The sequence below is a fragment of the Hemibagrus wyckioides genome, linkage group LG05, assembly GCF_019097595.1.
Source record: "Hemibagrus wyckioides isolate EC202008001 linkage group LG05, SWU_Hwy_1.0, whole genome shotgun sequence".
Classification (NCBI taxonomy): Eukaryota; Metazoa; Chordata; class Actinopteri; order Siluriformes; family Bagridae; genus Hemibagrus; species Hemibagrus wyckioides.
Genome location: NC_080714.1, coordinates 17,218,740 through 17,246,121, shown reverse-complemented (window position 1 = coordinate 17,246,121; position 27,382 = coordinate 17,218,740). Strand labels below are relative to the sequence as shown.

At 36.6% G+C, this 27,382-nt stretch overlaps 1 protein-coding gene across 2 annotated transcripts in view; it reads right to left on the bottom strand.

The window, feature by feature from the left end:
* Positions 1-13,167: 13,167 nt before the first annotated feature.
* Positions 13,168-27,382, bottom strand: part of cpne5a (copine Va) — a 78,487-nt gene continuing 64,272 nt past the window's right edge. The window contains exons 15-21 of one of the 2 annotated variants that reach the window (XM_058390576.1): positions 25,671-25,717; positions 24,920-25,101; positions 24,257-24,384; positions 22,640-22,742; positions 16,980-17,037; positions 16,536-16,609; positions 13,168-15,851 (exon numbers count right to left, since the gene is read on the bottom strand). In XM_058390576.1, the coding sequence (XP_058246559.1) occupies positions 15,663-15,851; positions 16,536-16,609; positions 16,980-17,037; positions 22,640-22,742; positions 24,257-24,384; positions 24,920-25,101; positions 25,671-25,717 (781 nt within the window). In that variant the 3' untranslated portion in view covers positions 13,168-15,662. The remainder of the gene's footprint in view (positions 15,852-16,535; positions 16,610-16,979; positions 17,038-22,639; positions 22,743-24,256; positions 24,385-24,919; positions 25,102-25,670; positions 25,718-27,382) is intronic. The other variant, XM_058390575.1, reaches the window with a different exon arrangement.

Genomic DNA, 27,382 nt, shown 5'->3' with positions numbered 1-27,382 from the left:
TAAAACATACAAAATGTCTTATCTTTTGGTTGTCATTTGGCCACATCATCAACATCAGAGGAATATTATTTTGATTGTGTGTATATAAATATAAGATGCCCAGATGTATCTTGACCCTGTAATGCATTTTAAGTATTTTAATACCTGACTTTCTATTTCTTTCAGAATGTTCGGATTCTAGGGAATCAAATTTTAACCCATTACAGACATGGAAAAGGATGTTATTTCATTCATTCACTTCTTCTTCAGTAACTGATCAGTTTTTTTGGTCTATCTGTCCTGGTAACCCCACACACACATGGAAAGGACATGCAGAACTCCACACGGGCCTTATATAATACACTATGGACAGTTTATATTTAAGTAAATTAAATTACACATATGTGTAACTGGGGGGCACAGTGGCTTAGCGGGCAGCATATTTGCCTCACACTTTCAGTGTTGGTGTTTTTATTCCTGCCTTTTCTGTGAATGCACGGAGTTGCATGTTCTCCCTGTGCTTCAGGGGTTTCCTCCCCAGTCTAAAAACATGCATTGTTGGTTGATTGGCATTTCTATACAGTGTGAATGGTCGTGTGTGTGATTGTGCCCTGCAATGGGTTGACACCCCGTCGGGATCGTGATACCCTGATCTCGTCGCTTTGTGCCTCCTCTGGGATAGATTCCAGGCTCCTCACAGCTCTGTGAAGGACAGAAAATGAATTGATTTGCATAACTGGAAAAAAACAACAAATCTGATGTCATTGTGGTGAAGGGCGACTAGCAAAGTACAGTGGTATTAAAATTTTGAATCAGCTCCTCAGGGAAAGCGTAGGAGGAATAGCAGGGGAAATAATCTAAATTAATGTGTTTTTATTCTATGCACTGATTTTTTCATGGAAAGTTTTTAGTAGTAGATTTTGCAAAATAACTAAAATGATCAACAGATTCCCACTATTAGGTTGGTACCTATTTATTTGAAGAGTAGGGAGGACTGTATGGATCCTTGAAATATTCTCGAGGTTTTAAATTTGAATTAACTTCATTTTCTGTGATTTTTCAACTTTTCACCCAGCTCGTGTCTGATGTTGTAGACTGGAATACCTGTAAGTCTATTGTCTTGTCAATAGATGGCAGTAAATAACAGGCAAATTATTTTTTCAACGATTTTAGTCAGTCTTTTCAGTCATATTAATTAATTAATTAATTAAAAATAGATAAATGTCCACACATTGAGTACACGTAATGCTTTGTCTACACATTTCACACAGACATGCAAATGGTTTCTTAATTCCTAATTAATGAAAATCTTACTGAGAATTGTATTACTGTATTACCTGCATTAGCTCTATTTAGTTGTATTAACTGCATTAGCCTTGTTTAACTGTATAGCAGTGTTCCTCAGTGGAAAACTGGATCACGCCCTCTTTTTATCCTGGCTTTCTAATGGATATTTCATAATGCTTTCATTGAGCACGAGGCTCATTTAAAATTATGCAGTGCTATCAACCTCCAAAAACATCAGACACTATGCAGTCTTTTGCACAGCAGGGCAACAAGCTCTGCACAAGTAGTCCATAATAGCACCACTTATCTCTGTTGTTGCTTTTAAACTCTCTCTTATCATAACTTAGTTAAAAACTGTGTGCAGTACTTTTTAAGACGATGCAAACTCTAGCCAGGGGCTTTGTATTATTATTTTTTTTTAACTAACAAATATATGATAGCATTTGTTTATCACTGTATTGTATGTTTGTGTGTTGTGAGTTTTATGCAGTTATACATATAGTTGACCAATGGCATGGACATTAGTATCATTTTTGAATTAAAATACACCATCAAGTGTTATAATATAGCATAAATAATACATTTACAGTTTTCCCTGCTGAAGATACTTTAACTAGGTTGGCTGAAATGCAGCCCCTTCTCAATTTTATTCACATGCAGACAGGCTTTAGTTCAGAGTTTGTCGACTTGTCCCTCATTCCCATGCATTTTCTATGCGATGCTCATAAGGCTAGCCAGTGGGAAATGCGAGAACAGTAGTGTTTAATGTAGTTCCAGCACAGTCCCTCTGTGCTCATAAAGAATGAATGTGCTGAGGCTGTCTTGGAAACTCTTTGCATTTCTCTATGAAGTCGCTTTCCCATTAACACACAGACCATGCTCTGTGAAATCCACTTACATACACACTGACATGCAGGATCCATTTTATGATACTGTATTCTACTTGTGACACAGTCGCCGTCATCGGTTACTATTATCAGTGGGTACATACAGTAAAATCAGCATATAACATTCACATTTAATAATGTAAGTGTCACTGGTCACTTTATTAGGTCATGCAATAATAATAAGCCTAACCATGTGGCAGCAGCACAATCCAGATACTCATCTCAAGAGTTTAAATTAATGTTCACATCCAACAGCAGAATGAGAAACACGTGATCTCAGTGCTGGTGCCAGACAGGCCTTTTTAAGTTTTTCAGAAACTGCTGAGCTCCTGGAATTTTGTTGAAACTGTACATCTTCAACTGTCAAGTTTAGTTACGCTTATGCACATTGTAGCCTTTAGCTTTCTCCCCTACTGTAGATTCCTGGTCTTGGCAAACAGGAGTGTAAACATGATGTGGTTTACTGATATTGTAGCTCATCTTGCTGAAGGTTTTATGTGTTGTGTGTTCTGATATGCATTTCATCACACCACAGTTGTAAAGAGTGATTATTTGGATCACCCTAGCTGTGATCACCTAGATTACTTGGACCCTCTGGTATCTGGATATTTCTGCACCATTCTGTGTAAAGTCTTCAGACTCTTCACATTGTGTGTGAAAATCCAGGAAGTTTCTAAAATGCTCAAACCAGCCTGTCTAGCAGCAGTCACTCAGTGAGATCATGTGACAAACCCACCTCACACTGCTAAGGATGTGGGTTTCTCCTTTACAATATCAGGAGATTTCTTTTTACTGGGGCTACTCTTTTGAGTTTAGACTACCCACATAGCTCAGCTCCCTTCACTGGCTTTCTGCAGCTGCCTGCATCAGGTTTAAAACACAGATGCTTGCCTAAAAAGAAAACACTTGGACCAGTCCCCATCTACCTGCACTTCCCATCTGTAGGACGTCTCAACTTGATCCAAGATACAATGAAGACTTTCCAAACAGTTGAGTCACTGGCTGTCTTCAAAGAAAGACTGAAGAGCTACCTCTTTACCAAGCACTTAAATGAGTCCTAATTAAAAAAAACAACAACTAATTAAACTAATTTAAAGGCTAATTACAAGAAACCATCGCTAATCTTATCTCTTCTCTCTAAAAGAGTTTTAGATATTATTAATAGAATCTGAACTGTATTACCTATTTTTGATAGAGACTACAAAGCACTATAAATCATTCTGGATAAAACTCTGGTAATACTTCAAATATAAATATAAATCTAACTGTCATGTCAACGCCACCAAGGGCACCATTTCCAAACACTTGTTCAACTCAACCGATTACTGATTACAAGCATTTGAACTCAATTACACAGCCATAAACTCTCAGGCACTCATTGTGAAGTATACACTTTGTGTTTTTATACCAGTTGAAACCATGCTATTTGTTTTCTGATTGTCTCTTTTTTCTACCTAGATTCTGGTTCTTTTGTTTTTGCTTTTGTCTGCCCTAGCTCATGATGTTTAATGATAACCTTTGACCTACTTCTGTAATACGTATTGGACTTGTACCTCTGTCTGTATGTGCTGCTGTGACACCAAGATGAGAAAAATACATGAAGAAATATTTACTATTTGTCGTATGGATTAGATTGATTCATTATACTGAACTACAAGGTCACTGATTTTCTGCTTATGTAGGCTTCATGTAGCTCTATGAGTGCTGTCCTTTAGTAAAATGTTACCCCTTTTTCTTTTTTTTTTGTACAGTATGCACAGAAAGATCAAGCTGGGATAATGCAGTCTATGGAGGATGAGATAGATAGATAGATAGATAGATAGATAGATAGATAGATAGATAGATAGATAGATAGATAGATAGATAGATAGATAGATAGATAGATAGATAGATAGGCAGGCATCTCAATTCATGATATAATGCTTTTCTACTGCAGTAGTACAGTATTTACACACTGTCACGTTTGCTGTTTATTATAAATTACACTGATGAACAATCAATTAGCATTGTTGTTACAGAATGTTTAGAAAACTCTAACGTTCACACTGTAACCACTGTAAAGTTGTAATCATTTGTAAATGTTTTTTTTTCATCGATTGTACTACAGGGTTTGAACGCCTACAGCTGTGTTTTCATCCGTGGTATAACTCACTTCCACAGTGATTGCTTTCTGCACAGAGCTAGATATCTAAAGGTGTGTTGGAGAAGTGGAAGATAAATGAAGGCAAACTGCAGATATGGCTTTTATCCACAGCAGGGCAGCAGGGTGAAACCTAATGGCTTTGTTTCCAACCATTTTACTTTACTTTTGGTTTCAGAGGCTGAGTGGTGCAGCAGTGTGAGTGCTTCCAGGCCACAGGCGGGAGTGTGCTTGGGGAAACCCAGGAAAAATCAGCCACCAGAAAAATCAGATATTTCCTGATTACTCTGCAGATATGCTTCACTTGAACGAGGTGCCCTGCTCCTGTAACAAAATTTTCCTCCGAGTTATGAATCCAAAGTTAAGATTCAAATATATTTTAATTGGATTTTCCTCTGTTGATGCAGCAAAAAATGTAACAGCATCCAGAAGTATTTTTCCAGACTGATTTCCTCAGTATAATTCTGACTGTGTCTAAGCTTCAAAACTTTTTCATTTTTGTTTGCCATCATTGCATTAATGTTACTAACACTGCAGCACTGACAGTCTATCTGTACAGGGACCTCCCTCTGGTCTCTAATCAGAAAATAAGTGTCAGAATGGCACATCGACAGTGCTCATCTATCGTCTCCCACCCCTCCTCTCTCTGCTTTGACACGGCACAGCAGCACTATTATCACAACCGGAGGTACGCAACTCAAGCCTTCTTCTGAAAATAGGACATCTTACAAAGCTAAATTTCACAGAGGGGTTGGGAGTGTGTTCATGGGCATATCAATAAGGCATAGAGCAGTGGCACTCTTCACTGCAAAGAAGCCTTAACATCTTAAAAGTCTCGGGTTTCTACACAGCATAAATTAAGACATAATATATAATGTGCAAGGATGCATGGAAGGAAGGGGAGGGGTTAGAGAGAGAGAGAGAGAGAGAGAGAGAGAGTCAGTATGTCAGTATATACTTTCTACTAATGGTGAAATGTGTGTGTCTATGAAAGTTATTATATTTAATCCATTACAGTCTCAGCTTATTATTCACTTCATATATCATACTATTTAGTAACCACAGTGAAACTACTAGGCAACTTGTGTATTTACACAGTCAGTGACCCACCTAAATGGTTCCATTTAAAATGTCAATTTACAGTGTCCTAAGTATGTTTTGATTTGTAATTTCTAATTACGTGTTGACCTTAGCCTAACTCAAATTCTATCTGGACCAGAAATGTTAAGAATTATGTGTCTTGTTCAAGTGTCTGGTTGATGCATTATACATTATCTAAATTTACATCTAAATTGATGCTACCTCCAGAATTTGTATTAATAACTTGGCAGTTTCCAATATCTACAGCAGCTGCACACTACTGCAAAGGTTTGAAGTAATCTCCTCCAAGCTCAGCAAGTTTTACAGCATCCCTATTCTCCAGACACACTGCAATACTGCAACATACGCCTGTTGTCCAAAGCCATTAGTCTTAGAAGCCATAGACATCCTGTTTGTCTGAGAAGGTGTCAGCTATTGCTATTCGATCTTCCAATTTCTGCTATATGGTCGATGGTCAAAATTAGTGAATAATGGTTCTTTTTTGCTTACTACATACAGTCATGGGCAAAATAATGTACATACTCCTAATGTAAATTCTATGATTTTATTTACCAGTGTCTAAATAACAGCTGGGCAGCAATTGGATGGTCTTCACCAACTTCTATAAACAAACAAATAATTTCAAGTTACAACAAAAAACATTCAATATGTAGTCATAGACTAACATTCCAAAACCCCATTGAGATGCTGAGTCAGTATCTCAATATCTTAACAGAGCTGTGTATAAACAAATGCTCTCAAACATCAGTGAACCAAAAAATTCTCCAAAGAAATGTGAGACTGATAAACTCCTAAAAAACTTTTTTCTTTACTTCAAGTTATACTTGCCAACGGTGGATTCTACTTGTTATTGAATTATAGAATATTTTTTTTTATATTATTTACTTATTTTTCCCACCTGGTTTCTGATTTTTGGTTACTTTTTGGAAATGACTACACACTCAGATCGGTTGAGTTTTTATTGTTGTTGTTGTAGGTTATAGAGATATTGATAAGGATCACACATAGTGTTAAAGAAGGTTGTATTTTTTCCCCATTACTACAAAATAATGTAGAAATGTCATGCTTTATGTTTAATACAATCCTTGCTAGCTTACTTTAATAACCTTATGTTAGTCCTCCTGGTGGTCCAGCTGCAGGATCCCTTGCTCTTTTTGCCATGGCCCAGGTTCGATTCCCGGGCAGGGAACTAACCTAGCCACTGAAAGGTTAACTCAGTGCTGGTCCCAATCCCAGACAAAATGGGATGGTTGCATCATGAAGGGCATCCGGCATAAAACCTGTGTCAAATCAAAAACATGCAGACCAATGATCTGCTGCGGTGACCCCGAGCAGAGAGCAGCCGAAACAACAACACTGTACTTGTACGTCCTAATACAAGATTACAACACACCAAATAAAGAATGACTAAAACCCTAACCCTAGTTTTAGACCTTTTTATTCAATTCAAGCCTAACAGTCTTGTTTTTATGGGCAGATAATTTAGCTAAGTCCAAACATTTATATAGAGAAAGAAGCCAAATAATCTGCCAGGAGTACAAGAAACTGTAAAGCTTGAAATTAGAATAAATAAATAAATACATTGTAAAAAATCTAGAAACAGGTTTAATAATGTTATATTTGGATAAAACAGCAATAGGAAATACTAGATAAATCTTATACAGTATATTATATCTATCTATCTATCTATCTATCTATCTATCTATCTATCTATCTATCTATCTATCTATCTATCTATCTATCTATCTCTCTCTCTATATATATATATATATATATATATATATATATATATATACACACTATATTGCCAAAAGTATTCGCTCACCTGCCTTGACTCGCATATGAACTTAAGTGACATCCCATTCCTAATCCATAGGGTTCAATATGACGTCGGTCCACCCTTTGCAGCTATAACAGCTTCAACTCTTCTGGGAAGGCTGTCCACAAGGTTTAGGAGTGTGTTTATGGGAATTTTTGACCATTCTTCCAGAAGCGCATTTGTGAGGTCACACACTGATGTTGGACGAGAAGGCCTGGCTCTCAGTCTCCGCTCTAATTCATCCCAAAGGTGTTCTATCGGGTTGAGGTCAGGACTCTGTGCAGGCCAGTCAAGTTCATCCACACCAGACTCTGTCATCCATGTCTTTATGGACCTTGCTTTGTGCACTGGTGCACAATCATGTTGGAAGAGGAAGGGGCCAGCTCCAAACTGTTCCCACAAAGTTGGGAGCATGGAATTGTCCAAAATGTCTTGGTATGCTGAAGCATTCAGAGTTCCTTTCACTGGAACTAAGGGGCCAAGCCCAGCTCCTGAAAAACAACCCCACACCATAATCCCCCCTCCACCAAACTTTACACTTGGCACAATGCAGTCAGACAAGTACCGTTCTCCTGGCAACCGCCAAACCCAGACTCGTCCATCAGATTGCCAGATGGAGAAGCGCGATTCGTCACTCCAGAGAACGCGTCTCCACTGCTCTAGAGTCCAGTGGTGGCGTGCTTTACACCACTGCATCCGACGCTTTGCATTGCACTTGGTGATGTATGGCTTGGATGCAGCTGCTCAGCCATGGAAACCCATTCCATGAAGCTCTCTGCGCACTGTTCTTGAGCTAATCTGAAGGCCACATGAAGTTTGGAGGTCTATAGCGATTGACTCTGCAGAAAGTTGGCGACCTCTTCGCACTATGTGCCTCAGCATCCACTGACCCCGCTCCGTCAGTTTACCTGGCCTACCACTTCGTGGCTGAGTTGCTGTCGTTCCCAAACACTTCCACGTTCTTATAATATAGCTGACAGTTGACTGTGGAATATTTAGGAGCGAGGAAATTTCACGACTGGATTTGTTGCACAGGTGGCATCCTATCACAGTTCCACGCTGGAATTCACTGAGCTCCTGAGAGCGACCCATTCTTTCACAAATGTTTGTAAAAACAGTCTGCATGCCTAGGTGCTTGATTTTATACACCTGTGGCCATGGAAGTGATTGGAACACCTGATTCTGATTATTCGGATGGGTGAGCGAATACTTTTGGCAATATAGTGTATATATATATATATATATATATATATATATATATCTTAAATAGATAAAATTGCAGTGAAACTACTGCTAATGTTCCAGCCTTACCATCTTCTAATAAATACTGCCTTGATCTCAGTTTCAGTAATTACAGTTGACTTAATGGACCCTTTTAGTGTGTAGTGTACAATATATCCATGCAGTTTTTGCAATCAGCGCTGTCAGCTAGCCTGTCCACATCCATCAATAGGTTCCTCATTATTCATACACCTGCCAGTGACACTGCATTGCACAAAATGTGTTTGTCTTTACACATCATTATTTATTACTTAGATGACTTCTCATTCCCCTTTCTTTTCATTCTCATGAAATGGAATTGAGTGCCTGCTCTGTATATTTTGAACTGTTTGGAGCTAAAACATTATTTGATATTGCACTAGCTCTATTCCCACAAATCATAGCTATCCACTTGCACAGTATCACCCATATTCTAGATATTGATAATGTTCACATTTATTGAACCCATATCAGTTATGTAAATCTTATTGTTATTCAGTTCACCTCTTGTCATTTTATATCCTGTTACCCAATGAAATTGGTATCTAAATGAGAGTCATTTCTCCTGTGGAGTGTAGAAAATGAGTGTGCTGCCGGGCCTCATATGACAATACCGTATATTCAAACCCATCACCATAGACATCGCCAGAAAAAAAGAAAAGAAAAGAAAAAGGCGGTGCATGTGTGAAAGATGTCACCTGATCTCCAATAGTGGCAGGCTGATTATCAACTCAAACCCACTCAACTGGCAGCTAAAAGGATGCTTATAAGAGTAATGGCCACTGGATGGAAAGAACAAAAACATCAACAGATGTTCTCCAGTTCATTTAAATCACACACTCATTTTCTCTTTGTTCCAACCATACAGTGGTGTGAATCCAATCATCCTGGGCATCGCTGTCTCACATTCTAGCCAAAAGATTTCACTTCCATCAAGCAGCATCACCCAGTTAGTCTCTCTCTCTCTCTCTCTCTCTCTCTCTCTCTCTCTCTCTCTCTCAGTTTTTCCAGTTTTTAACTGGCATAAGAAATACATTTATGTACATTTATATTGGCAAAGCAAGTACAAAGGAAGGATAGTGCCAAAACAGGACAAATAAAATAAAAAGAGGTAACAAATTTAATTAAAATAAAAAAATAAATAAATAAATGGTCACTATATATACAAATAAGCATTATATACAAAACAATTTTCAAAAGATAAAAATTTGAGTAATTTGACAAAATAAAAGTGAATTTAATAATAAAGTTAAGAAAAAATAAGACAATAACAACAATAAAGAGAATTCATAATAATTACAAGAAACACAAAGTCAATTCAGATCACTCACTGTTCCTCATATTGTGGCATAGCTGTCTCTCTCACACCTTTGCCCAGGTGTTTGTGTTAACTCTATGCATCTTGCCCCCTGCTACAAGATGCAAATGATTAACACATCAGACAAATCCTCACACTTTTTTTGTAATTAGACAACCCATAAATCATAAAATTTAACTATTTGACTAGCTTTATTTACATACCACTGAATTTATCTTTAATAGATGTTTTAATAACCAAAACCTGCTTGAGAATAAAAACATCAATTTGTATATACTTCATTATTTTATTAAGAGTCAAAGCATCACAGCTTAATATCTTAAAATCACAGACTCACAATCTCAGATATATCCTTATAGACCTTAAATGTTTTGAATTATCTTTTGAGTATTCTTGCAACTGAATTGTCAGACAATATATTCAGTAAATTTTAAAATTGTGTCAATATTATCTCCTGTATTACACACATTCATCCTTCAGCACTTTCAGAACAAACATAGCCTTTTAAAAAAAACAACAACAACAATATGACAATAATAGCAGAGTAGAGATGTTGTTTTTATCACTGCAGACATTTAAACTCAGAGATATTTATGAGTACGGGAATGAGGTATGACAACATGCATTACAGAGAGTTTAACACATATTATTACTGTTTATTTTTAGAATTCGATTGCCCTAGATCCCAGTTTACAACATTGGCCTGTTTCTTCACTTCTCCATCTTTGAGTGCTTTTCTTTATTGTGCTTTAAAAAGCATTAGTGGCTCATGGCTATTTTGATGAGGAACGTTAGGGTTTTGAAACATCGTGGATTGTTTGAAATTTTGCCCTTTAGCAAAACATCTAACTGGGACTGACACTACAGATATTAAAGGCTTAAATCAATGTCAATATTTCAGTTGCAAATCTTACAGGACTATAGACGATATCACAGATCAGAAATTAAAAGGAGATTTAGACAGATCACAAATGAAAGGAAAAAACAGCATGAATTGAAAGGTGTTTAGAAAGGTGTTGAGACATTAAAACTGCACTGTGGGATCTTAAACTATGCTGTTGAACATGATTCTTTCTGAAGATATTGTGTCATATGGTGATGGAGATGCTTCATCCATTTTTCTCCACACAGACCATTCAGATGCTTATTCAGTCCCTTGTCATTTTGAGCGTTGGTCCACTGCAGGTCACTCCTGGCAGGTCTGCCTCTGAGCACTATTCTACCCTTTCAAATGATCCAGAATGCTGCTGCTCATGTTGTTTTCTGAAGTTCTTCCACACTACGCCATTGCTCTGCTCCCTCCACTGGCTTCCTGCAGCTGCCCGCATCAGATTTAAAAAACTGATGCTCTCCCACAAAGCTGAAAACAGACCAACATCCACTTACCTCAAAGTATTTATCACACCCTGCACTGCTCCACACTTCCTCTGATCCTCCAGCACTGCTTGACTGATCCCAGCATCTCTCAGGGTACAAAGAAGGTACGCATCAAGAATCTGTACCTAGGTAGTGGAATGAACTTCCTCTATATGTCCAAACAGCTAAGACACTGAGTTTTCTAAAGACCTACCTCTTTATCAAATACTTAAACTAGCACTTAAAAAGAGTGATTGTCTAGTCTTGACTGACCTAAGTGACCCATTATTGATGTATTCACTGATAGAGATTTCAAAAGCACTTCTGTAAGTCGCTCTGGATAAGGGTGCCTGCCAAGTGCCATAAATGTAAATGGAGAGAGCATCCAAAAATCTTGCATTAGTGTTTAATTGGCTTGAGATAGACTGGTGGCAGAGAAGGTTTTGGTATATTTTTTTAATCAAAACATTCACTGAGCCATTGTGTCCTGCAGATAGGAAGGGGTCATCCTGGAAGAGACCACTCCCATAAGGATAGATCAGATGTTTCATTATAGTATAAAGTTAATCAGTGAGAATAACTTTGCACTGATATGCAATGACTCTTGCCTCTTATCTCTTGTTAAGCAACATAACTGCCCCTACAGCATCACAGAGCCACCAGCTTTAAACCATGTCTCTCAGCTGTAGTAACTGGATTCATGTTTAATAGTTTATTATTTGCATTATTTAATAAAATTTAATACCTAATGATTTATGATCATATCAATGCAACGTCTATGCAACGTGTTTTATATATATCTTCCCTCATTCTGTATCATATATCTTCCCTCATTTTCATCAAGAGCTTATTCAACATGTTCCAGATGAACAAATCACCTGGCAGTACGTTTCTCTTTGCATATCATGTTAAAGCTTTATAAAATGCTATTGGTGTTGCTGAAAAGGGATGCATTCTGGAGCATTTTCCACAGATAAACAGTCAAGGTAATTATGCATGTATATCTGAAAGTGCTTGGCTTTGACCTTTACACACTGCTAATCAAAAGTCTTTGCCATACACCATATATCAGCTACACTGTGAACAATAAAGAGTGATTTGAATGAGCTTCTCAGTGCAGAACATCTGCCGAGAGACTGGACACCGAACTATGATTCCCGTCTCTACTCAGAATGGTTTGACAACAGGCTGTCATCAGAATAGTTTGTTTGTGCTTGCCAATCTCAGAAAGAGAGAGAGAGAGAGAGAGAGAAGGGTGGGAGAGAAATCAATTTTATTCAGTGCAGCAGTATTTTTTCTCTTACTTCTTCAGGTAAACAGCTGATGTGTCAGAACTGAAACTTAGTACATCCTGGAAGACAAGTAGATGATGTGAAGGATGGGGCTCAGACTTGACCAAAAGTTCAGACTAAAATGTCCTGAGAATAATGCTAAACAATGACCAACGTCGTAAAAAAAAAATGAAAAGAAGATAATAATACTGAAGTATTATGCTTTTCAAATATCGACTTGTTTCTAAACAATTCACTGCATTTTAGAACATTCCTTCAAAATGTTCCTTTGAAAAATGTTTCAAAAGTGGCATCCAGAAGTTGTTGTTGTTTTGTCTGTGCCCCTTTGTAGAAATGTCTTTTCATACCAAACAGCTGGCACACCACATCTAAAAACAGGCAAATACAATAAATAGATAAAGAGACTATTTTGATTTGAGAGAGACTGGTGTGTAGGGTAATTATTACCAACCAAGATCTAATTTATCTTCATGCTATCTTCACAGCTATGCATCAACAGAGGTTGTACCCAAGAAAAACTCAGTTTTACAACTTAGCATGCTGATAAATAATAAAGACTGAATGCTTTTTTCATGTGACACATTTATCTGAGCAACTAGTAATCATTTTTCTCATCTTCCAAGGAAAATAGAAGTACCAAAAGTATACACTTGGTATAATTCCATTATTCTTTCTTTAAACATTTCTTCAATCTAAGAGTTTAGTATTGATTGTTGCTGCCTTAAACAAAATATTTTTTTTAATGAACAAACAAATGGTATAAGATTTTATAGCTCTTATGAAAGTTGCAACCATTTCTTTTAAATTCCTTTTAATGTAATCCATTACAAACTTCACAAAATTCATTGAAATGACAACATCAATGCTTTATGTTGGTTTGGAAAACTGTTCATCATGCATATTGACTGAAACCTAGAGAGGTGTAAAAGAGGGGGGAAAGCACAGAAAAGGAAAATGAAGCCAAAACAATGAGTTGAGTCATGCTGAAAAGCTGCAATGGGTGACCTCTCACTGTAGTACTGCAGGTTTCACAAAACCCGTCAGATTGTTTTAGTCCCAGCATGCACATCTCATAGAGCAAGCATTGGCACTTGATGGGTGGCACCTTGTCGAAGAAAAAAACTCTGGTACTGATTTGTGTCTACATGTCTTGTGTAACTTTTCAGTCATTCTTATCTCCTCAAGCAGATGTTTGTTGTTTGAAAAAGCTGTGAAATTCAGTGTCTGGTGCTGAAAGAATTGTTTGCTCTTCTTCATTGTGAACAACTTAAAAAAAGAAAATCAAGAACTTATTGAAATCAAATTTTAATACAACAAATTTGACAAAAAAAAAAAGATTACAAGGGGACTAAATTTGAAACAGACAAAAATGAGTCGAACAAAACAAACAAATGCATTGGATTAACTATAGAATCATCCATGCATTTCCCTGGTAAATGTTTACCAAAATAATGTGCATGGCTGCTTAGAATCAGTTGGCCAGATAAATACTATACATGCTCATTGTGACTGAACCAATACAAAATTGGTGGTTGGAAAGATACCCTCTAAAATAAACCTACCACGTTGATCAAACACACTTTCTGAGGTTTACCAGATTATTATCAGGACTAGGCTAATTGCAAATAGTAACAACATAAGGCTATTTAACATGCATATCCTTATTAAACATTTATGAGACATCAGTTATTGCACCCAATTTATATCAAAACATCAATAAAGATCATCACATAGGGACGGGGGAAAAAATCAGCCATTGGGTCAGGATGTCAAGAGTACAGGTCACTCTATCAAGCAGACCTTTGATTTAATGGACTAACTGAAGGTCACGCTAAATCATATGAAACCAATGTTGAATGGAATTGGAAAATTCCATGCAACTAATTAAATGATCACAATTTATGTTCACCAACAGATTGAGTCTAGCTTTTCATAATCTCACAGGTAACACTGAGGTTTTTAATAGAAATGTGAGAGCTCAAAGTTTAAAATTCATTTAAAAAATTGGGGTTCCAGCATTGTTGGGGATGTTTATACCAGAATGCGGCAGTGAAAGCGATTAAGCCCTGCTGTTTGTCATGAGTGCTGATGCACTTAAGTCTCCCAATAAGCACCTATTCTAACTTAACACTTATCTGGATTTAACTGTTAAAAACTAGAAATAAGAGTATTAACAATGATTACAGTTTTGCCTTGTGACTCCACCATGGGCCTTTGTGAATCCTTAAAAATCTTAGATGAAAAAATGACCAAAGATTTCTAGAACCTGCAAGATTTTCGTAAGTCTGAACTACAAGTGTGCCACTCGAAGCATATTCAATGATATATAATGTGATCTATTTATGTTGCTTTAGAAATTTTAGAGTGATAAGAAAACACTTCTGCTTTTCATGCACTTGGGTTTATGGGTTTTCTTAAATGATCTTTTGATACCTGAATATATTTCCATAATTTCTCAAAATTGTTACCTAAGTCTGCACTGAGATGTCACCTTTAAAAATGTTACTCCCCAAATAATTCCCCAAATCTTAAAAACACCATTGCCCAAAAGTATCTTCAAAGTAACACAATGTATACATTCTACTATATCGCAAGCCTGCCAAGGGCATTGTATAGTTAAAATCATCTGATATCTTACTGTAACCACTAGTAATTGTCTAAATTATTCTCTCTTTATTATATATTTACAAATCTTCTAGTTGGCTGCCATGCTCTGGAATATGAACTCTGTCATAAAACTGTAATATTATAAACCTTTTCTGATGCTGCTGTGCTGTACAAGCAAAAAATAAAAGAAGAAACATAGCAATTGCCTCTGGAGAACGTCTCTTATTTATGATATACAGTAGAGACTCCTAAAAAGAAGTCTATAAGTCTCAGATTATGTAGAACACGCACTGAATAAACTCCAAAATGAGAAAGCAAACTATGCTCAAAAGAATATCCAGATCATGTCCAAGTATTGAGATATTTTTCTTTCTGAATCCAAAAGTGTTCTTGCCACTCAAACAAAGCAAATAAACTCAAAAAGAGTCACTGGTTGTTGTTCAGACTCTGTAGGGAATCTGAGTCTTACCCTGTGGCCATCACTTGATTATTTGTGCTGTATAGTGTGTCCACCTGTAGAGAGAATGCCTGTTAGGTTGTGAAAAGTTCCAGATGTGAAGAGGGAAGCCTGGGGCCAAGGCCTGTTTTGTCTTGTCTGAACTGGGCTTATGTAAACTCAGATAGTGGAGGCTGGACTAAGCACAGCAGGACTACAGTCTGGTGGAGTCTGGTTGGGTTTGATGCCTCTCGATTTCATGTAAGAGATTAATTGATCGGGGATCTCCGCCAGGACATCTTTGGCTAGCCGCGCCATGCTAAGGACATGGTTCCCTGTCCGGTCCATGTAGTCTCGGAATGGCACAAACTGTAGTGACACAATGAACAGTTCAATTCAAATAAACATTTGCAATGAGGTTATGTGGTTTTTGTTCAAGAAATTAAGCCTTAAGTAAATGATACAATGTAAACCTCAACCCTAAACTTACCATGTTGAAACTAACACAAACAGCAGAGAATGAAAGTGCTTTGGGTTTCTAAATAGACAAAAATCCACCATTCATGTAATTATAATTTATCGTGTGGTATCACCTACTGGCAGGGTTGAAATGTGGCTTAGAGTGACAGATACATTTGCACTTGTAGAACGAGAAGTAGGCAGAGTAAAATTTCATTATCTGAGTTCACATTCTCAGCAATTTAAGCCATATCCATATATAACAATATCCAAAACCTTTATACAATGCCTGAACTGTATTTAAACTAGCTTTTAAGAACATTTAAGAAGTTAAATCATTGCAGTTACCATAGAGTAAGCATCATAATTTACAAGGCTTTTAACTCAACTTTAACTGAAAACAACTCATATGTAGTTCCCCTTGATCGATTTTATGGAAATACTTGGAGTTGTGCAATGTTTTTTTTAACACAAACAACTATTTACAAAGAGAAAATGTGTCCAAGAAAAGCTCAAAAGAACAATTTTGTTTTTAAAAGAAGTTATTTAAGTTTAAGTGGCTTTATGTAGTATAAATTCTATAAGCAATACTACCTGAACAATGTCTCTTTCTGCCAGCTTCCCTCTTGAAGATATTCTGATGTCATCACCATCCAACTCAACCATGGCTGAAAAGATAAGTTTATGTATCATCATATCATCATATTACCATGTCAATATGCCAAATTGAAAGCGAAAAAAGAGTTTTCTCCTGAATGTAGTGTAAATGAGCACTGAAGGCAGATGGTGCTCCATGCTCATTACATTCAACAGCTGTGAACTCAGTGCAAATCCAGCAGGTTGACATCTGCTTATTAGCCAAAACCTCCAAACCCCCACAATTAGCGGGTGTCTAACCCCCAAAATCCCTCTTTATTTGGCTACAATCATGGAAGCATGGCTGCAAAACTCAGGTTTTAGCTTGGAGTGCTAAACTTTTATGTAGACTGATTTCTGAAGTGTCAAACTTTAAGGATGCAAAGTGACCTTCATTCTTACCATCAAACTCAGCCTGGCCAACTCCAACAATTATGATGGACATTGGGAGTTTAGCAGCCTGTAAGGGGAAAGAAATTAAGAGTGACAAATTTGCAGGGGAAAAATGTGAATTAAGGCAATAACTATATGAATGCTAATACTTTCAATAAATATCAATCATTAGAAACATGTACATTAATATAATATAAGAATATAAGATAACCTAATATAAAATTTACTTGGGTCACATTTAATTGGTAGATAATCAATGTCACAATCAGTGCATAAAATTTAACATAATAACTATACACTGTGGATAATGAAGATTTGCCAAATATTTCTTGAGAAGAAAGCACCAGAGATTTAATCTTTCATTAGCATCTAGACCACCAAGCACTGGCCTTTAAGCGCAAAAGGTTTTGAGAGAAAATGCAGAGATCGTTTTCCTTTCCGGTCAAATGTAATATGGTATAACATAAAAGCAAGAGATAAATTCTAAATACATAATAAAAATGAATAATACAATGATAAATGAATAAATAAACATCTAGTAAGAGTCTAGGATATTGCCCATATATTATTTCATGAATAGTCCTAGTTCTATTTATCACTGTCACAAGATGGTCTTGTGGTCTTAAACAGATGTAGGGCAGATTTATTAAACAAGTAGCAAACAGTCCAAAACACTTGGCAAACTCATGATCAGTAAAAATCTGTTCTGGGAAGTGGAGTCATGTTTTTAGAAACCATGTTTATAGGCCACTGTGCATGATGGGATTTGGATTTCACGGATTGGGTTAACCTAAAAATCACATTAGTCGCTAATTTGTTTTTATTTTAAAAAATATGGCCTCCACCCTCATTATTCTGAAGATTCATCATTTTTACACATCCTATTATGTTGCATTATGTTTTTTCTAATGTAATGAAGCTACAAGATACAAAATCAAAGTCATGAAATCAAAAGTTCATGTTTGATCACACAATTTCAGGTTTAACAAAATGAAACCAGTAATAAAAATAATGCCAATGTTTTGGTTAATTCAATGTGTTTTCATGTAAATAAAATGTGCTCATGGTTTAAACAAGAAGCACTAAGCATTTGTTATGCTTACAGCTTGTTTTAAATAGATGTAGTATAATTTTATTATAGGCATACAGTAAGTCCAAGGACTGAATTTTAACAGGAACACAGTTTTGTTTTTAGCGATGTCCACCCCACATTCACATCTTCTTCAAAAACTCCCTGAAGAGTAGATTAAAAATTTTAACAAATGATCTAAAAAAAAAAAAAAAACCTGCAAAACTATACAATTTGCAATGGTTGTACAACTTCTGTCATTGGAGGAGAGTTGGAAAATAAAAATCAAATGGAAATTAGCCCACATGAAATCCATTAACAATTTCCCCATTAGTATCTAATGATTTTATTGGTTAACAGAACACCATTAGGCCAAGTGCCATTAGGAGGTGTTTTTCTTTTTAGAAGTGCCATTACATTAATGTGCTATTCAGTTTGCGTATAGGTGTTGTATCTGCAGGAAATATGGTGCTTAACTGCCAAGACAGACTGTCCATTATTAGAAGGAAAAAAGGGAAAAATACTCTGTTAACTCCTCTGAAAAGGGAATAATGAAACATGGCTAAGACATCTGATTATTTTTCTTCCATACAAAAATAAGGCTAGAAGAGGTCTGTGAGCTCTAGATGGAACTGCATAAACATGCAATCAAAATTTATAGGAGGCACAACCCCATTTTCACAAAACACACACACACACAGCCCTGTTTTCAGTCTTTTCAATCACTAAGATGAGTCAGTCATTAGCTCACAAAATCACAAGCCAGTAGCCAAGCACAGATGTCTGTGGGACTTAATCAAGCACAATTAAACATTAAGTGGCAATAACAAGTCCATATTTAATTGCCTTTAGCTTTACTCTGTAAAAATTTGATTTGATTCACAGAAATAAAAGGAAAGAAGAACACTACCACAATGAACCAAACTAATAATATGTAAGATATTACATGCTTCACCTCACTGAGTGAACAGGAAACTGAATTGTTAGTTACAATTAGAAAAAAGGAAGAAAAAAAAGAAGACAGAAGGTAAACATAAATCTTCAAGAGGTCTCACAAAGTACCTTTATGTTAGCATTAATAAACAAATCATCAATAAAGATTAAGAATAAGAGTTGTCTAAAGCACAAAATGTAATAGTGTGGTATTAGCATGCACAATTTGTTAATGTTCATATATGACATACAATATGTAACTATAACACTGCCCAGGAAATTTAATACTTCTTCTAATAATAGCAAGAATCATAAGACTAATATAACAAGATGAATAATTCTAAATGTATATATAAATCTACACTGAGCACTTTATTAGGAACACAATACTAACACTGGGTAGATCCTCCCTTTCTCTCAAAACAGCCTCAATTCTTCATGGCATAGATTCACAAGGTTTAAGAAACATTCCATTGGGACTTTAGTAAATGCTGAGTTGATTGCATCACACAATTCCTGAGGATTTTTAGGTACACTTTCAAGCTGCTAATCTCCTGTTCTGCCAAAGGAACTAAAGAACTAAGAACCCTGAACTTATTGTCATGTTCATGAAACCAGTTTGAGATAACTTTTGATTTGTGACATTATCATGCTGGATCTAGCAATTAGAAGGTGGAGAAATTTCAGCTATGAAGGAATGGACACAGGCAGTGGGATGTGGTGATTGATTGATTGGTATTAACACACCCAAAGTGTGGCAAGAAAACATTCCCCACATCATTATACCACCTCCACCAGCCTGGACTGTTGACTCAAGGTAGGTTGGGTCTATGGATTCATGCTGTTGGCACCAAATTTTTGAGTCTTCAACTACAGCATTTGACAAACGCCCTTATTCAGAACAACTTACATTTTATCTCATTTATACAACTGAGCAACTTGAGGGTGAAGGGCCTTTCTCAAAGGCCCAGCAGTGGCAACCTGAGATAGTCCTGGGATTCAAACTCTTAGCCTTCCAATCAGTATACCAAAACCCTAACCACTAAGCTACAAACCGTCCACTTTGGTGTCTGTGCCCACTGCAGCCTCAGCAAAAATGCAACCTGATATAGTCTTCTGCCTCAAGATCCAGTGTGCTGTACATTCTGAAATGATTTTCTAAAATTGACTTGTTACCTGACTGGTTATCTGAGTTACTGTAGCCTTTCTGTCAGCTCGAAACACTCAGGCCATTCTCAGCTGACCTCTCTCATCAACAAGGCGTTTCCATGTACAGAACTGCTGCTCACTGGATGCTTTTTCTTTATTGCACCATTCTCAGTAAACTCTAGAGAGAAATTGTGTGAAAATTCCTGGAGATCAGCAGTTATTGAAATACTCAGTCCAGCACTTCAGGCTTCAGCATCATGCCACAGTTAAAATCACTTTTTTGAGATCACATTTGAACCACATTGGAACCATATCTGCATGATTTTATGCACTGCACTGCAGCCACGCAACTGTCTGATTAGATAATTGCATGAAAGATTAGATGTACAGGTGTTTGTAATAAAGTGTTCAGTGAGAGTAAATAAATATACAAAAAAAAACATATTTGCTGTTAAACAAGATGATTAACACATTTACATGATTATGTATCTTGCAAAACATGGAAAGAATCAAAATCAGCTAATAGTTAGAGACTGTAGTCTAATGATTTGTATATTGGGAAGACACCGATGATTTCCAGTTTTCCAAACTATTTAATTTAACTTTAATTTAATTTCTTGGCAATTATGATTAAAGCTTGCAGTAACTTCTATAAATGATAGAAATGATGGGCAATAAAAAAGAAATTATACAAAACAATTTGATGAGAGGTCGTAAGAAAAATTTAGATAGCTGCCCAAGTTTTGGACTGGATTTGTACAGACATTGCCAGAATACTTTCTGGCAAATGAAACAAGAAATTATGAGGGTAGAAGTAGGTCAGTGTTCTTGGAAAAGCTTTCAGGGGCCAGAGCTCATCATAGAGTAAAGAAAACACATGCACCACACACACACATACACACACACAAATAATTTTTTTTACTGCTCCAATGGCAATGCCGCAAGCGTTTTCACTGCTAAATCTCTCTGTTTGTTGGTACTGAAATTCTGAATCTCACACGGTGAAATTTACACATCAAAGTATCAGCTCGGTTCCATTTGGAGTACAATAAGCATAGAGTAATTAAAAAACATTCAAATTATGAACATGATATTATAATGAATTAACCCAGAGAGAACCTTTAATGACTAAGGATGCAAATTTCTAAAATGTTGACGTGCATGTTTTACACAAAACCTATTCTCTATTCTCCTTATGCATTATAAGAATTTTCATGGTCAACCGCTCCGAGCTCTCATCAGTGAATGAGCACAAGGAACAAATGGTATCAGAGCAATCTTTTTAAATAGTTGGTGAAACATTTTTTTTTCAAACTTAAGAATATAAATGTGTCCTTGGAAGAGCTGTCTCTGTGACATGTGGGGCAGTGAGAAAAAGAATGAGAGAAAGAAATCAGAGAGAGAGAGAGAGAGAGAGACAGAGAGAGAGAGAGAGAGAGTTTCATGATTCGGACTGGAACAAATGAATTATGGTGCAGTCACTGATTCTGTCACCTTGGACTGTCAGGTCAGGAAATCCTTCTGCATAATTTAACCAACAGCTGTGAAGAAGAGAACAGCTTCACATAGCAAAGTGCCCAATTTAATTTACTCCACGTAAAAAAGACTGGCTAGAGAAAGGGAGAAGAAGAAAAAAAAAAGGGAGGAATATCACTCAACACTTATTTGTGCATGTTCAGAATGTAATCCACCCTGGTATAGGTACACTGAAGGTGCATGAAGTTGTTTGTCACTTAAATATAAATATAATCGAGCGGCCTAATTTAAATCACCGCGGAGTTAATGATTACTGCAGGTTCATTTTAATGAATAGAGTCGTTGTTTGTCCCCTAAAATTCATGTTCGAGCATGCTTGCGCAGGCATCACAAGAAAGTTAAAACTTCTTCACATTTTTTGCTAATTCCCACATGATCTAATCTCAAATACTGTAAACTCCAAAAGAACAATCCACCTCTTTGCATTTGTATTTACATCTCTTCAATCCAAATAATAGACTTGTTTCACTTACATCCTTTATTGGAAATGTTCTTGTTGAAATACAAATATTTAATATGACATTGAGAAATCATATTGAATGTCTTGCAGTTCGAATAACCTTAAAAATACATGAACCTGTTCATCAAGGATGGTGTTAAATCTCCTAGTCTGAGTCTGGTGGCAGAAAAGCGATGTTGATGGATGTGAAGAGACAGAGCAGCAGACAAGATCTTAAAAGGAAGGTGTGGCTGTTCTAATGGTTTGACTAACAGTCGCAAATTCCCTTTAAATCCAGTCTGCTGGGTAACTGATGGTAGGGTAGCAGTTTTCTTGGCAGAAGAGCTTCTGAAGGTGCAGCCGCTGAGAGAGCTTTCAATCCTCCCGAAGACAGTTTGGTATAACGGCATTTTGTTTTAACATGATGCAATAAACTCAAAAACTTTGACAGTTTTGTAAACGAAGAAGGAGAAACAGGAAAATGTGTGTGTGTGTGTGTGTGTGGCAGAGGAAAGTATACAGATATAATTTAAAGATACTCACATTGACAATGGCTTCTTTGGTCTGAGCCATGTCTGATATAACTCCATCTGTGATTATGAGGAGCACAAAGTACTGTGAGCCGTCTTCCACTACTGCTGCATATCTAATACACGCATTTCCACACACATACACACACACACGCAGAGAAGAACCCAAGCATCAGTCCAAAGTACAGAGAAGTTCCACACCTTAAAAAGTGACTTATATTGCTTAATAAATGTGTTTAACACTCGAATGATTAAGCATTAATATATCACATGAGCAAAATCGGATCATGAAACAAACCAGTGAATGCAGTTATAATCCATTTTTCATAGCCAGCCTGAAATCCATGCATTTTCCTCTTGGATGCCTCTTGATCTCAGCCTCTGCATTGTTTATCATCATCAAATTCTCTAAACCACTTTGTGATTCAAATCGGTTCATGCAGGTTACAAAACCATAAAAGATCAGGCTGGAGATTAAATCTCTCTGGTGTCACAGCTTCTGGCAGTGATCTCGTCTTACGTGCTTAATGCAAAATCAAGCAGCCGGGTTTGATACGCATGCTGTCATTTGTTTCTTGAGCCTTAAACTGAAACGAATGCAACTCAAAAAAAAATGTCAGCTTGTCTCATTAGTGTAAGATAATGACCTTCAAAAAAATGGACACTGGGTCCCATCAGGTCCCATGGGGTAATATCTTTTCTGTCTTGTCAAGGCCTGGCACATAATGACATGTTTAATTAAAAGCTAGACGAGAGGATTAGGCACTCTCTACAGCACCCGTTCATTTCAGTTAACTACAAGAGGCATTTCTTTTCCGTCAGTGGGCAGCAAACAACAGCATGTGTCAAGCTTGCTATTTGACTGGCACTTTAATTTCCTCTTTATTTGCGTTCTGTGTACAAACTCAACTATAAATTACTGCTATTACCATGTCTTTTAAATGATTCAAACAGAGATGAGTCTGAATATGAAACAATGCATCCATTAAGTAGTTTTGGAACCATCACACCCAAAGCTGATGCTTTTTCTATAACAGCACATCCGAAAGAGTTTTACTCGACTTATTCAACAGCAATACGCCAACGATTAAAACTTTAATTTATTCACTAAAATATGACATGTGCTTAATTAATTTGCAGTAGGAACATTCATGAAAGAAGTTAGATCCTGTTATCACATATTTTATAGCAACTATAAACAGTCATTCCCTCACCAAACTCTCTATTTGTCTTGTGAAGGTAATGAGAACAAAAAAAATTGCAGCGTGTCAAAGTCCTCCATTCTAAAGGCTTTTCTGTGGAGAACTTAAACAAACAGCTTAACCTACAAATGCATTGATACTGGAGAGTCTTTCCAAAAATCACAAAATAAACATCTCCTCTGGGAAAGCTACACTATTTTAATGATTACAATGTATTTGGAGCATCCACAAAACAAGTCCCTGTCTATACTTTAGAAATAGTGACACTTTCATATCAGCGCATTATTGTGAATGTTGCAGCTCTCACAAATGGTGCTATAGAAAATTTATCAATCATAACCAAGCATTTAACAGCACTATGGTATAAATTCATGCCACAGAATGCTTTTTTGTTTGTTTGTTTGTTTTTGTTTTTTTCTTTAACTCACCTCGCTACATGATTGATGACTGGGGCGAAGTTAGTTGGTCCATAAAGCTGAACTGTCTTGAGACTTTGGTGGTATGCCTCTAGAATCCCCTCCATGCCATTACAGTATGGGTTATCTACGTTACCATTCTTTGATTCAAAATAAGAGATCAAACATAATACGTACACATTAGATGAATTGTTCGGAAAGTGAGATACCCTGTCAATCAATCAAATTTGTCAGAAGGCACAGGACAATAATAAACAATAAATCTGAGCATCATGAGGCATAAACTAAAAGATGAGTAATGCTCTGTGAGCGAATACAGATATCAACTTATTAAAAAGTGCCCGGAATGTGCAAATGAGGGTATAGTGAAGAGACAGAGGGAGGGAGAGAATATTAATTAAGTGTATTAGTTCACAGATATGAAGAATGCTGCACTGAGAGTATGCAGCAATATAATGGGTTTTCACAGAACTGTACAAATACATTAAGGCTAAACAAAGAAATGCAGACATATAAAGTAATAGCTTCATATACATATTTATGATTGCAAACCATCAATCATTCAAACATAAAAACTCAAAAATGAGAACAAAATATACATATATTATGAAATTATGCAGGGCTGTAAACATTATATTTTAATACTCTGGCTATTCAGTTCAGTGCAGCTCTTACCAGGGGGAACTCGTGAGACACTCTGCCATCAGGGGGGAGTTTGGCTCCAAAGCCCAGCGCAGGGAACATCTTATCACTATCATAATCCTGGATGATCTCCCCGACTGCCTTTAGTGCCATAGCATAGGCGTTCATTTGGTACGGGTTCATATAATGCAGAGATGTGGACTGAGATGGGTTTCCTTAGAGAAGAGAAATGAGGACATGTTCTGTTTTACAGAGAATAACCTCTTAAAAATAATAAAAATGCAACTGTCTTCCAGTAATATGGCATCTTTTTAGAACAGAGTCACATCATTATAGAAGGATGAACTGATATGAGATCCAAATAAGCAGTTATGCGTTTAAGTGGCAGCCACGTCTTGCACGATCCTTTGTGGGTTTTGTGCATTTTCTATCCAAACTAAAAGACCTTCATGCATATTTATTAACAAAATTAAAGTGACTAAGCTCTAGTAAAGGTGAATTCATTGAGCACAAAGCTTCTTAGACAGAGAAAAACATTAATCATCCTTCTTAGAGTTAATTACAATGTATTAAAAATCTATTTTTGTTCACATGTAACATTTTAGATACAGATTAGAGTTTTCTATTGTTTCTGTGCTGTAAGCCTGATTATCATCGTTAGTCTGCAACATTTCTGAGGAGAAAATCCTTATATTTAAAACTGCACATGAGTTTGATGGCTGTTAATAAGTAAACCTAGTAACAAGTAAGAAAACACCATGAAAACACACAAAGAAATTCTCACCATTGGAAGCTGTGAAATCAATAGCCACGGTGAAATGGATCTGAGTGCTAGAAAACAGGGAGCAAGACTTAGATGAGAAATAGAAGAGAAATTTAAGAAAAAAGAGAGATTTCATAACACTGGAAAGGCAAAAAAACCTTGACAATGAGCATTAATATCAAGCTCTTACACTCCAATTCATCTCAAAGCGTAAACTCTCCAGACATCGCCTCGGCACGGAGGCCATCTGATTGAGCAAACTAGTGCAATCAGAGGCTCCCTGTGGGCCTACATTGTGTTAGTGCATTTCTCCCGCTGTGCGTCCTCTCTCTTTGTTCATCTCTGTCCTGCCATCCTTCAGAATCTGCTTTGGATTTAGGACAGTTTTTCCAAACCCAAACCATTCTTTAAGTTGTTATGATAGTGGCTGCACAGTGGATTCCAACCAAATTAGCCTGCAAAGGGCAATCTGTATCAACACCTGTGAAATCTTCCTCTTTCATTCCAGCCAGCAGGGCACTGGTGTCAGGTCAGCAGGAGATGCAGCCTAGCTGCTGATTGCAGGTGCTTGTCCATCATTTATTCCCTTCACCTGTCACAGCTAGCTGCCCTCAGACTCCTATAACAGGCCATTATAAATGTATGAGGATGTCAGAGCTCATGGAGGTAGAATATTGCTGATGGCTGTCCAAAGTGCAACCCAGTAGAGATTAGATCTGAAGTAAGAGTCCATGTATATCAAAAGTGCAGTGTCTTTTTATTTTTCTTTCTTTCTTTCTTTTTTTTTAAGAAAACGAGTTTTTGACTATAACTGCGTTCGATGTTGTAGCGTACGACTGTTACTTAGGTTTTTAGGTCCATAGTTTTAAGAGCTAGGAGAGGATCACATCAGAAACCACACAAGTAAGTCTATTTGAGATGATGCTTTCATGACGGTATCTGTTTTTTATCCTCATGTACATGTTTTTTTATAAAAATCTTTTCTATAATATCTCCAAACATATCATAAAAAAATCATGTCATTAAAAAAACATCTATTCACTGTGTTCATTTCTCAGGGTGGTGTGTATAATAAAATATGTCTTCTGTAATAAAACTCATGCACCTGGAAAGCTTTAACACAGAACAGTCAATTTCTGCAATTCCAACATATCTGTGTGGTATGATTGCATTGTTATATCACATTTATTATGGTGAATGGTATTACAGCCTAAACAAACAAACAAACAAACAAACAAACAAACAAATAAATAAATAAATAAATAAATAAATGAAGTATAGTGAGAGTGAGGCTTTATATTGCTTATAGCTCATTATAATGGGCTGGTTTTTTTTGTTTGTTTGTTTGTTTTGTTTTGTTTTTTTGAGTAATTGAGGTTTAGATTAAACCCAAATAGGATAATGCGTATACAAACTCATCAGTGAATATAATGATTTTAATAATGGATTGTGACTGTGAACCCTCTGGTTACATTTCGCAGACTTTACTTTGAGAATCCTGGGTGTTGGTGGTGTAAACTACTAAAGGGTCCATCATTTCTTAATTGCCTTAAGTGTTTAAAAAGCTGGTGTGTACACCATTGTAGAAGAGAAATGATTCATAATATCACTGTCCAGATGATGATGTGTTCCCTTTTGAGTCTGTTTTCACTCAAGGTTTCTCCCTCATTTCATCTCAGGAAATTTTTCCTTGCCTCTGTTGCCTCTGGCTTGCTCATTAGGGATAAATTTAA